At 38.4% G+C, this 12,713-nt stretch overlaps 3 protein-coding genes across 3 annotated transcripts; all 3 read left to right on the top strand.

Moving 5' to 3' along the window:
* Positions 1-424: 424 nt before the first annotated feature.
* On the top strand, positions 425-5,730 carry LOC117456225 (5'-AMP-activated protein kinase subunit beta-1-like). Its single transcript, XM_034096032.2, is given in 8 exon segments — positions 425-600; positions 1,167-1,336; positions 1,624-1,717; positions 1,884-1,998; positions 2,687-2,820; positions 3,392-3,461; positions 4,004-4,051; positions 4,054-5,730. Coding segments are annotated over 8 exon segments (801 nt in total). The 5' UTR covers positions 425-456; the 3' UTR covers positions 4,080-5,730.
* A 3,290-nt stretch (positions 5,731-9,020) lies between these two features.
* LOC117456227 (phospholipase A2, minor isoenzyme-like) lies at positions 9,021-9,891 on the top strand. The gene is given in 4 exon segments (XM_071204967.1): positions 9,021-9,069; positions 9,163-9,311; positions 9,403-9,529; positions 9,773-9,891. Coding segments are annotated over 4 exon segments (444 nt in total).
* Positions 9,892-11,086: 1,195 nt separating this feature from the next.
* LOC117456226 (phospholipase A2-like) lies at positions 11,087-12,031 on the top strand. Its single transcript, XM_034096033.1, has 4 exons — positions 11,087-11,266; positions 11,361-11,508; positions 11,591-11,724; positions 11,835-12,031. Exons 1-4 carry the CDS (start codon positions 11,218-11,220, stop codon positions 11,951-11,953), a joined length of 450 nt encoding a protein of 149 aa, XP_033951924.1. The 5' UTR covers positions 11,087-11,217; the 3' UTR covers positions 11,954-12,031.
* The last annotated feature ends 682 nt before the right edge of the window (positions 12,032-12,713 follow it).

Below are 12,713 nucleotides of genomic sequence, written 5' to 3'. Positions count from 1 at the left end.
CACAACCAAACAAAAACACATTTCCACACTACTTTTCAGTTTCCTGTTGTTTATAAAGCCCCATCCTGCAAACAAGTTAAAGGTAGCTGTCAGATGATGTAGGGGAGTAAAAAGGGCCATGTCTCCTCTGAAGTGGAGTAAATCATTAGCCTGTCAAGTCCATTTGACATGGTTCCGACCCACTGCTGCTTGAAAGTTGCTATCCACTCATTTGACTGAACCTATTCTGCTGTTCCACATTGTAAATCACTCTAAATTGTGCCCAAGGTGTAAAACACTTTTTTTTGTATCTTTCTTTCGTGAGTGATGAGGTCATAAAAATAAGCGTTTGTAGCTGGTTCTCCAGCAGCAGCTATGAATGATTTATAACCTTATTTAAAAAAAGAATGTGTGCGGTGTTCTCTGTTTCTTCCCCACACAGTGACCTTGCTCCAGCCTCCTAGAAGACACATCGCCATGGGGAATACAAGCAGCGAGAGGGCGGCCATGGGCCATGGGGAGAAGCAGAGGGACAGCCGGGGAAACAAGGAAGGAGACGGGCCAAAGATCCTGATGGACAGCCCGGAAGACGCAGATATTTTTCATGGTGAAGATATGAAAGTAAGTTGTCTGAATAACCTGTTGTGAGGACTTTAGAAAAGGTCATAGAGCGGCGCAGTGTTGCAGTGTTTTTGTAAACGAAGCCGGAAGTTAGCATTGCAAGAAAACAACAAAAAGCCAATAGGAGTTTGGACTATTGCAGAAAATAAGATCTATGGCAAACACACATTTATGAGTCTTACACATTTTGTTCAGCAGGAAAATCTCCTGCAACCTCTTTTATAGTTGTTAAAGCATAAATGCAATAGCCAGAAGAAAAGAGCTATAGTAATGATATTAAAGTCACCACCGCTAAGATAAAGGCGTGTAATGTTCAGCGTTATTACAGTTAGTAAAAATCTCATTTGGTCACTTTTTAGCATCCGCCTTTTTTAAGACACTTAAAGGCTTCAGGTAAAAAATCTTGTATTTAACTACTTTCATGCATCTGATAAAAAACATTGTTAAAAAACACGTTGACTTCAATACATGGGAACCCGGAAGTACACCAATGCTAACTCAGGTCCAGGCTAAGGACTCATTCCTCCACCACTCTATTAACAATGGTGGTTTTATGGGTATTTTAGGCTCCGTTAGAGAAAGAGGAGTTCCTCGCATGGCAGCAAGACTTAGAAGCAGATGACAAAGGGCCAACTTTAGACCGACCGACAGTGTTTCGCTGGACCGGAGACGGCAGGGAGGTGTACATCTCTGGATCCTTCAACAACTGGGCCAACAAGATTCCCCTCATCAGAAGGTGAGGGGGCGTCATAAACTCCATAGTGTAGTGTACTTGGGATGTGGTTGAAATATGTTTTACATTTCCTATATTGTAGTCTATATTCATTACTGGTTAATCAATGGAAAGATCTTTACAGTTTTTAAAATACAGGCTAGCTCAGATTTTGTTGGTGCCCAAAATAGCACATTGTATTGTTACTAGATTAAGTTTGTTGTATTAATAGCGCCTTATAGTGGTTGATGTTTTAAAGAGAAGTACTGTGTTACCTCACTAAATGTTCCCTCCTGTCATCTGTGTCAAAGTCAGAACACCTTTGTGACTATTGTTGATCTACCTGAAGGGGAGCATCAGTACAAGTTTTATGTGGATGGCCAGTGGACCCACGACCCGACCGAGGTCAGCATTACATAAGAAACTATAATGGACTTGGTGATCATAGGAGGAGACAGTTAAATGCCCTGCTTATTTATCTGCTATTGTTCAATGTTAACATGTTATTTGCATGTAAACATGTTTTTTTGTTTTTATTAAACTAGTTTTTCATCATTGTGTTTCCTCACAGCCTGTTGTAACCAGTCAGCTTGGGACAGTGAACAACCTCATCCAGGTGAAGAAAACAGACTTTGAGGTGTTCGAAGCTCTAATGGTGGACTCGCAGAAATGCTCCGACATGTCAGGTGAGTGCTGAAAAAAACACGTTAAAATTATTAACTGGGTATTACAGAAAAAAGGATTTCAATATTTGTTTATATGTATTTCTTTCTAGATCTATTCTATCATTCAAGAATATATTTTAAATGGTCATAGTGCTTATAGTTATTGTTTATGATTTGTAGGCTGGAAAATCTATGTAGCATCGCAATAGTTATTTTAGAACAGCCCTACCAGCCACTATAAAAAAAGGCCCTTTGATACAGTGGATCATGCCTTACTGTCACAAAGACTCTTTAATATCGATCTTTCGGATAGTTGGTTTGAGAACTATCTATCAGGCACACAGTGTGTGCGGGCAGAAGGTATAACTTCTACATCTCTTCATGTACCCAAGGGTGTGCCACAGGGATCGGTTTTAGGGCCATTGTTATTTATTATTCATATAAAGAGTCTTAATAACATTATTTGAAATGCAAATTGTCATTTTTATGCTGATGGTATAGTAATTTACTGTTTTGTATCATCCCCAAATCATCCCCAGCTCCAGACTGCTTTTAACATTGTACAATCTAACCTATAACTAAACCTCATAGTTAACTATTTTACCATGATCCTGGAGTTCTATAGAGATTACACGTTTTCTAATAGGAGTGTGGAAATGTTTGAAAGTTAATATCTTCGGTCTCATTTAAACTTTTCCCCCCTCATTAGACCTCTCCAGCTCTCCTCCCGGGCCCTACCATCAGGACGCGTATGTTCCTAAACAGGAAGAGAAGTTTAAGTCTCCACCCATACTCCCCCCCCACCTGCTGCAGGTCATCCTCAACAAAGACACTGGCATTTCTGTGAGTAACTGTTAAAATAAAGAAGCTTATTCCACTCCGGTACTTTTAGAAATACGTGTTCTCTATTTTGTGCTGTTACTGTCAAATCCGTTTCGATCTATAATCTTCAAATATGAACCTTTCCTTTGTTGTTGCCAAAATGATAACCAAAAGCATCTACGGCATTTATTATTATTATGATTACATTTAATTTAGCTGAGTCTTTAATTCATTATAATAAGTGCAATCAGTAGCTCTATAAGGCTTATATAGCTTTTTTTATTATTAACTATTAGCTCTCTTTGTTTGTGCTCTTACTGGTACATCCTTAAAAATAGATGTACTTGAATGTAATAAAAAAGATCATAGACAATTGCTAAGCATCAGTGTTTATACTTGAGCCACAGGCTACAACAACCAGTATTCAATTAAAAAATAAACAAAAATCTGCAACATCTACAACATCAGAAAAACATCTACAGAATATAAAATAAATTCAAAAATAGCAAACATACATTTGACAAGTGTATAATATGAAAATCACACATAAAGATGAACAAATATGTTTTCCTTTGTTTTTTCTCATATCCAGTGTGACCCTGCATTACTCCCAGAACCCAACCATGTCATGCTGAATCACCTCTACGCTCTCTCCATTAAGGTACGTTATTACAAAAAGATATTGCTATCTTCCAGCATTATGTGACTGTTCAAATGTGGCTCCACCTTCTGCGGTGACTCAGCTTTGCTAGCATTTTTATTTTTGGATTGGAAACTGTGAGCGGCTGCAGCTGTTTGCTTACACAGCAGATTGTATCCACGGCATTCCATCAATGATAACGAGTTTCTGTAAGGGGAGATGAAGGACAGAAAAAGTACCCTTTTTTCCACATTGTGTCAGGAAAAACAAACTGAACATGCACAACACGTAAGGATATAAATACCAACATCACTGTCAGACTTCATGGGGGGGAAAACAAACATGCATATATGTAACACTTGTACCCGACCACACTAGAATCTAGTAGCGTTGGATATTCATTTTCCTCCTTGTTGTTGAGATAAGTGAGTGTTTCGTTAATGTTCTTTCCCACTTATGTCTGTGGTTTACAGCTCTGCACTTAGTATGATTGATACCACTCTTCCCATATTTGTCTGAAATGTAATGCATTGTTTGAATTTCCCTTGACTGCTTATGTTACAGATGGAGTGATGGTGCTCAGTGCGACACATCGCTACAAGAAGAAATACGTCACACCTTATTATACAAGCCCATCTGACCGCGCTTCAAATCCTTTTAAAGAGTGTAACAAAATATTAGCTCCGTAACATAGAGAGCAGGGAAATCCAGGACTTATCACCTGGATGAGAATCTCACATTTAGCCAATAAGAGGTTTAGCTCTGAGATGATATTTTGTACACTCAGTTATTGTACACTCCAATCCTACATAATCTGCCTATATTTGTTCACTGAAAACCTTCTCTAGGTTTCAGTTCTGCTATAAGACATTTAGAGGCAGGTTCTTTGTGGTAAAAAGAGACAGAAATGACACGAGGAGGAGTGGTAATGGTTCGAAAATGTGACTGAAAGTCCTCAATTACACGAGGTCGCTGCAGCGTTTCCCATGATTGAGACGACAAAGGTACAATCAAGAATGTGAATGTCGAGGTCAAAGAAGAATTAAATGCACTGCAGCAGTTCTCCACTGATGATCATAGCGTTTTGTTCAGTGTTAATCATAAAGCACACAGTAGATATTTTCTATCATTTGTGAAGTTTTTTTTGATGATGTGGTTTGTTTTTGACTTGCGGTGGTAAGTTAGTTTTTGACCAAAACGTAACACTTTTTTAATTTGTTGAGAACATTTGGTCTAAAGTTTATTAGCTTTCCACTACAACAAGGTTCATTTCTAATGTAGAATATGCATACAGTGTATGTACACTTGCAGGACGACGATGTATCAGAAGAAGAATGCCAACCCTTTTTAATTTGTTTAGTGGTCTTTACACTAAAAAACATAATTTTCATTCATTTTTTAAAAGTGCATTCCAGAAATCAATTGTCAGCTTTGAAACTGTCTCAGAATGTGATGAAACAGACATATAAAACAGGAAAAAAAAGATATATTATTAGAAATAGTAGAAAAAAGACTTGATAAAGGGATCTTGTGACAAAGTCGTACCGTTAGTGAAGTTAATAATGAATTTTTTATGGTTAACATGTTTGTACTCATGTATTCCATGAAGTTTGAAGGTCCTGAATGTGTTTTAAGTTTAAGATAGGATTTGTAGCATCTATTTACATCAATGTATCATAAGCTACAGGCCAGTAGAGACTGACAATCTCCTTTGTTTTTGTTACTTCTGCTTTTGTTTGAGATCTAACATGGTGATAATTTATTCATTTCAAATGCTAGGTTTTGAAATAATTTAATATCATTTAAAAAAAGTGTTGCTTACCCTTTGAACCAAGCTGATGTGTACACTTTTGTATTAAAGATTCCGTTACAAATTCATAAGCAGTTTGTTGTGTTTTTGAACATTACAGTAGCTATTTAGGTTAATAAATAATTGACTCGACATAAGTCATGATTAAAAATAAAGTATACATAGAATTAAGTAATTGTCAGACAGTTCCATGTGTAGAAGGTAATGTTTTTTATTCAGTCCACTTTTATGATGGACCAGACCAAGGTTTTTTAACACACATCATCCATAAAAAATAGCATTATCCCGCAAGTGCTCAAAATTAAAACAAATAACTGAAATAAAAAGATAAGACAATGAAAACACACAGTATACTAAACGGTCATTATGAATATGTAATTGAATCCTTTCGAATTATGTTCAAAGCAGATTTTTGCCAATAAGTTGAACACTAAAATCAAGTTGTTGCCACTGAAAGCGTTTATTTGAAATATGCCTGGCAATAAAGTACTAAAACACCATGTGGTGCTTGAGTTTATTGCTAGAGTGAGTGGGGATTGGATCATAACGCAGTTGCCGATATAAAGTTAAAATGGCGATAAAAATAAAAGACAAACAATTTCAGTAGGTGTATCGCCTAGAGTCCTCTGCAAACTAATGCTCAGGTAAAAACTTCTCAACACACAGGCCTGCCTCAATTTTGTTGCAGAGTGACAAACAGATCAACCTTTTACTTTGTGTTACCTGATGATTGTGGCCAATCAGGGAAGACCTCTGGAATTAGCGACACAGGTGACATCAATCAGTCCTCGTTTGGTTATAATTTGAAGTCAATTATGCTTGGCCTGGTTAGTAAAGTTTATTAAACAAAACATTCCCTTATTTTGGAATGGTTAACATTTTAGCAGAATAAATACCTATAAAATACATTTTTAAGGGAAAGTGTGGTCTTTCTTTTTAAATATTCATACCAACGTTGATTCAAGGAGAGTCCGTTAATTGAGTAGAGAAAATATGCTCCATCAAAGACAGTTAAAATATTCAACATTCAAATGCTTTATTGTCATATTTACTCAGCTTCAGAGTAGTTTGGCAATACAAAGCTTTAGTCCCAGGAGCTCCAACAAGCCGTTTAGGACAGAGTGAATACACATACTATACAGAGATGCTGTCTGAGAAACCAATGTGAGTTTGGAAAATTGCACAATGTAAATCTATTTTAGTAGACCTCAACAATGGAATTATGGTCAGTAGACATGGCCATGACATGGGCCCTTTAAAGGTCACATGTCATGGTCCTTTCTACTGATCATAATACCATTGTTGAGGGATATTACAATAGAAAAATACTGTGCAATTTTCCAAACTCACATTGTTTCGCATACAGCATCTCTGTAAACTACGTGTATTCACTCTCTCCACTAAAGGGCTTGTTGGAGCTCTTGCCCCCCTCCCTGTGAGCCCAGTGTGCTCCGATTGACCAATCCACAGACTTCCTCACACACACGCAGCTCTGCTGATGTCTCCTCCGGGCTGCTGCTGATAACAGACAGTTGCGATCGCGGCGAAATTCTCTCTGCAGACCCATTCTCACAGCGTTTATCAACCTTTTTCTTCTCAATATCAAGCCACACTTATTGTTTTTACTTCGGCTGAGACTTTGTGTGTGCTCGGGGTGATTCACAACGTCCGATTGTTTCACGTTGTGAATCGCGCTGAACTCCGTGGAGGTGTGATTTCCTTGTTTAGCGATACACAGCGAAACACAGCCAAACTCACCCTGAGCACACACACAGTCTCAGCCGAAGTAAAAACAATAAGTGTGGCTTGATATTGAGAAGAAAAAGGTTGATAAACGCTGTGAGAATGGGTCTGCAGAGAGAATTTCGCCACGATCCCAACTGTCTGTTATCAGCAGCAGCCCGGAGGAGACATCAGCTGAGCTGCGTGTGTGTGAGGAAGTCCGTGGATTGGTCAATTTGGACCAATCAGCGGGGGCTTAACGTAACGGCTCCGCGGACTTAACGTAACGGCTCCACGGATTGGTCCATTTCGTTCCGGTTACAACATGACGTCCTGATGTACCCGGAAGAATCAAATGGATGATGACGTTTCACCAACGAGGCGTTTTGGGGAGTTATTCTCTGTGTTAGAGTTTTACTCGCTACAGGGTGTACTTTGAGGGTTTTGACTCTGCACACCGTTTACATGCATAAAAACCTTCATAACACACAAGGGGACGGGTAATAACCGGAAAAGCATGACATGTCACCTTTAAGACATCAAAAGAAAAAAAATGGTGGAAGTGACACCACTTCGGAAAAAAACGAAAAAGTAACATTAAATGAGATGTTAGAATAAATACTTTACAGTTGAATAAATGACTGTACTATTATATAAATATGTGGACTGCAAACAGACGTATGTTCTACAAGCAAAACAAAAGTATATATATTCTTATAACTAATACAGTTCCATATTTAAAGTTACTATGTGATAGTAAACAAAAACAAAAATAGAAGATTACCTGATGTGAATTCACACAGTAGGCTACATGTACTTCTGAACACTCTGATCCCAGTGCTCATCATATCATCAGCGTTCATATCACCAACGCTTTTAATGCTGGGATTTTCCACGTCTCTGTACATATGTCAACTTGCAGACCGGTAACACATGTTTGAACAGGATTTCTCAACATTTCCTGACCTATGACCCCATGTTTAAGCTACAACCAGCTTGGAGTGGTTATGTGAATTTAAGAATTGTAAACATTTATATTTTCCAGAGCATTAAAGCAGATCATATACAGACCACATTTCAGACAGCTAAAACCTTAACTAATGATATTAACTTTGAATGCTAGTTTTTTTAAGTATTACAATCTAATAATGAAAACTGTATTTCAATACTTAAAAGTAGAAGTACCCAATGCAGAGAAATGGCCCCTGTGAATAAACATTATTACTAATAAATGTATGTCTATAAGGAATTTTATATTTGATTTGGCATTGGTTGAGGCTGGGCTCATTTTAACAATGCATTTCCACTAATTTTGCACAAAGAACTGCAACCAATGTTAACCGGAATTAAGGCTTAGTCTGTAGATTTCAATGTTTATCAAATGTACAATAGTGAGACATTATATTATAATTAGCTACAGACTAAATACAATGTATGTATGTCTGCTTGCTTAAAGACCTACTATGGTTGCAGGAAAAATTGTTGGTTTTGCATACAGAAGAATTATCAAAATAGTTTTTCAATAAATGTATTGTCAATCGGTTAATCTGCTTATTGTTTCTGCTGTTCATTTTAATAGGTTGTATACAGTGACATGAGAGGAGAATACTAAAGTTAATGACAACCTCCAATCCTTACATTCCTTTATATTGTGCAGTACCAGTCACATCCTACCAATGACTCATCATGTATTGACAAAAATACCTTTTATAAAACACAGCCCTCACGAGAAGCTGTTGATATATTTCAAGCCTTTAAAACATAACTAAAACTCCTATTGCCATATCTACTGTTCAGCCCTGCACATGGATCCAAAAGCCCATGCTGAGGAACTCTAGTATCGACAAATCACCAACAAACCAAACATGGCTCAGGGTTCAATAAGTGTGAGAATTGTACATGCTTTAACATATGCTGTTGGAATCCTAGAGTCCATACATTGCAGGGCCCCTGTGTAGATTAGGGGAGGAGACCCTATTTACTATATATACGAAGAAGGCCCAATGCAAGAGTAAGTGTTACTCTGTGACCTTCCCGCTGACTGACATGATGAATATCCTCCAGGTTCTGTTTCTCGTGGCGGCTGGCCTCTCTGTCGGTGAGAACGACTCAACATAAGCTGTTCATCTCGCGGTTGTGAATAGATTTCTCTTGAAGTTGAGTATTAAGGGGTATGCTTGTTTTACTTCAGTCACCTCAAAGGACTACAAGGCCTTGGACCAGTTCAGGAGGATGATCCTGTGTGTGATGCCCGATAGCTCTCCAATTTTCGACTACACTGACTACGGTTGCTACTGTGGAAAGGGAGGCTCCGGCACACCTGTGGATGAACTGGACAGTTCATTATTCACTTTGCTTTTGAGTCAGACAACACTTACAAAAAACAAGTTGGTTCAGGCTGTTTGAATTTCATCTCGTATGATTTTTAAGGTGCTGTAAAGTGCATGACAAGTGTTACAGGGATGCTAGGAAACACTCTGAGTGCTGGCCCATCTTTGACAATCCCTACACCGAATTATACAGCTACAGCTGTGACAACAAGAAGGTCTCCTGAGGCAGTGAGTACACCCAAACAATGTGAATTATCTTCTCACGTGATCTTTTAAAATTCTACATTTACTATTAAACCTGCAGAAATATGACTTCCCCCACCAATTGTATCACTATACTATATGTTATTGTCTTTGGTAATTCTAACAGGGGTCAAATATTTAAATGTCAATGAGAATACATTTTTTTTAATTCAATACTTTTTTAATTATTAGTTGGCTTTTTGATAATCTTTTCTTTATTGTCCATAGGCAACAACGACGAATGTGAGATGTTCATCTGTGAGTGCGACAGGAAGGCCGCAGAGTGTTTTGGCAGAACCCCCTGGCTCCCGGAGAACGAGCACCTGCCTAGCGACCGTTGTCAGTGACAACAAACAACTGGAAAATCAGGAATTCATGCTTCATCATGAAATATCAAAATGTCAGTTTTCACAGGTCACAGATCAACTTGCTGAGGAGACTTGGCTGATTAGAAAATGATGAATATAACCTTTATGCATTCACAGATGCATGTATATTGATTTCTGTATACATTTGACTTTAGTTACTTCTAGACATCCATTATTACCTCAATGTACTGAAATGCTGTTGTTTGTTTCTTAAATGTGAAGTTATCCTCTAATAAACACAGTTTGAGCTGCATCTCTTATTTTAAATGCTGTTTACTGATGGCCACTTGTAAAAAGGGCTCTAATCAAGAGTCACCCTCTGGGTCTGAAAAGTGAAACCAAAAGGAAAGTGCCCTAAACCTGTATTCTCTCTCAAAGCCAGCAGGGGGCAACTTCTCTATATCAGTAGTCTGATTGTATCGAAGTCTATGAGGAAATTACCCTAATTGGTATGACCTCAGTAAGCTTGTTAACAATCGCTTGTTGAAAGCCTCTTAACTGATGTTCATTATATAAATGATGGTGCCATTGAGAGTACAATAGACAATAAAGCAATACATGCTTTTAGGGTTAGGCAGCCTTGTGTTTGACAGGTCGTTACCATGGTGCCATCCAGTTTGGGTGGTTTCGTGTTAGACATTTGAATTTCAGTTTGTAGTATATGAAATGTAATAGTACATTTATGGTCACCTTAACGTTTTTAGTTCACTGTTTGTTTGGTGATATTTATCCTCACTCCCATTTGACGCATCTGGTTCCAAACTAAACACACTGTCATCACCAAGATTAAGAAGAAAAATGACAAGGCAAAACATACAATATATATTAACCCTAGAAACACAATTTACATATTTCTAAACCTTTTCTGACCCACGACCCCATGTTTAGGGCGGAAGTTGAAACTAAAGTTGTCAAGTGCTTTATGAAGCAAAGCATTGATTTAAAGCATGGAGGCAGAGCAAATATATTACATAAGGCACAAGAACGTTCGCAAATAGCACATTTTTCAACCAAGATTTATTTTGAAACCTTTTTTGAATGAGTCTTGAAGATAACAACAACTAGTATCCCTAAAGGTTATTCAAGCTCCCCATGGATCCCTCACCCTAAGGCCGAGCAACTCTAGTTACACAACATCAAACACAGGCTCAGAGTCCAAGGTTTAGAGGGTGGGAGAATTGTACCTGCCTTCGTGTTTGAAGGCGTGAGACCCTGCATAGTACAAACAGCTGACTGAGCAGGTCCCATACTTGATATAAAAAGAGGCACTGATGTAAGAGCGAGAGCTTCTCTGTGACTTACAGGATGAATACCCTACAGGTTATGTTTCTCTTGGCTGCAGGCCTCTCTGTCAGTGAGTACAACTCCACAAAAGTTGTTCATCTTGGTGGTTGTGAACAGCTAGAGCTTGTTGTTGAGTAAAACTGTGTCTTTTTGTTGCGTTTTAGCCCACTCACTGGACTACAGGGCTCTGAATCAGTTCTGGAGGATGATCCTGTGTGTGATGCCTGATAGCTGGCCTATTTTCGACTACGCTGACTACGGCTGCTACTGTGGGAAAGGAGGCTCCGGCACACCTGTGGATGATCTCGATAGGTCACGATTCACTCTGAGTTATCCTCAAGACATTGAAAAAACAACGTTGTCCAGTCTGTTTAATATTCAACTTGACCCATAGGTGCTGCCAAGTGCACGATCTGTGTTACAACGAAGCAATGCAACACCCTGAGTGCTGGGCCATCATCAATAACCCGTACACCGAGTTCTACAGCTACAGCTGCGACAAGCCAAACCATAAGGTCTCCTGCGGCAGTGAGTACACCAAAACAACAGGACCAAAATTACTCTCTGGTACTTTAACTTTATAGGACTGTTTGTCTGCCTTGTGGTACTCAGAATGCTCTCTGTTTCATTATCCTTAGGTGACAACAACGCTTGTGAGATGTTCATCTGCGAGTGCGACAGGGTGGCCGCAGAGTGTTTTGGCGTATCGCCTTGGAACCCTGAGCATGAGCACCTGCCCAGCGACCGCTGTCACTGAACAGTAACAGTAATTGTGTGTGTAATTGTAAGGATATCCTGAAAATAAAGACACATTCATCTGGATCTCATTATAACATCACATGGTATTTAGGGCTCTGTAGTCTACCTTTGGTTTTCAGCATTAAAACAGCAGTACAGTACAGTACAGTACAGTACAGTACAGCATAGACTCAGAACATTTGACATCTTTCTGTAAAAGTCCCAAAATGTTATATTGGCTTGTGTATATATATAAAAAAATAGCATTTTTTTTTAAATAGTTTTTTCACCCAATAAGCTTTTTCATTTTTTTAAGAATTCATATTTAGATACTTCAATGCCTTGTAAACTTTGATTATCTTGAACATAAGACATTGCTGTATTTTCAGATAGCATGTATAAAGATTCTTTCCTCCAACGACTTGAGGGAACGGTTTCTCAAAAATATCAACAAATATACCAAAAATATTTCTTTGTTCAAAGCAGCTTTTTGCCAATAAGTTGAACATTAAAATCAAGTTGTTGCCACTGAAAGCGTTTATTTTAAATATGCCTGGCAATAAAGTACTAAAACACCATGTGGTGCTTGAGTTTATTGCTAGAGTGAGTGGGGATTGGATCATAACGCAGTTGCCGATATAAAGTTAAAATAGCGATACAAATAAGACAAACAATTTCAGTAGGTGTATCGCCTAGAGTCCTCTGCAAACTAATGCTCAGGTAAAGACTTCTCAACACACAGGCCTGCCTCAATTTTGTTGCAGAGTGACAAACAGATC

Source organism: Pseudochaenichthys georgianus, chromosome 12 (assembly GCF_902827115.2).
Source record: "Pseudochaenichthys georgianus chromosome 12, fPseGeo1.2, whole genome shotgun sequence".
NCBI classification, from domain to species: Eukaryota; Metazoa; Chordata; class Actinopteri; order Perciformes; family Channichthyidae; genus Pseudochaenichthys; species Pseudochaenichthys georgianus.
Note: the sequence above shows the minus strand (reverse complement) of the source record. Positions and strands in the feature narration are given on the sequence as shown.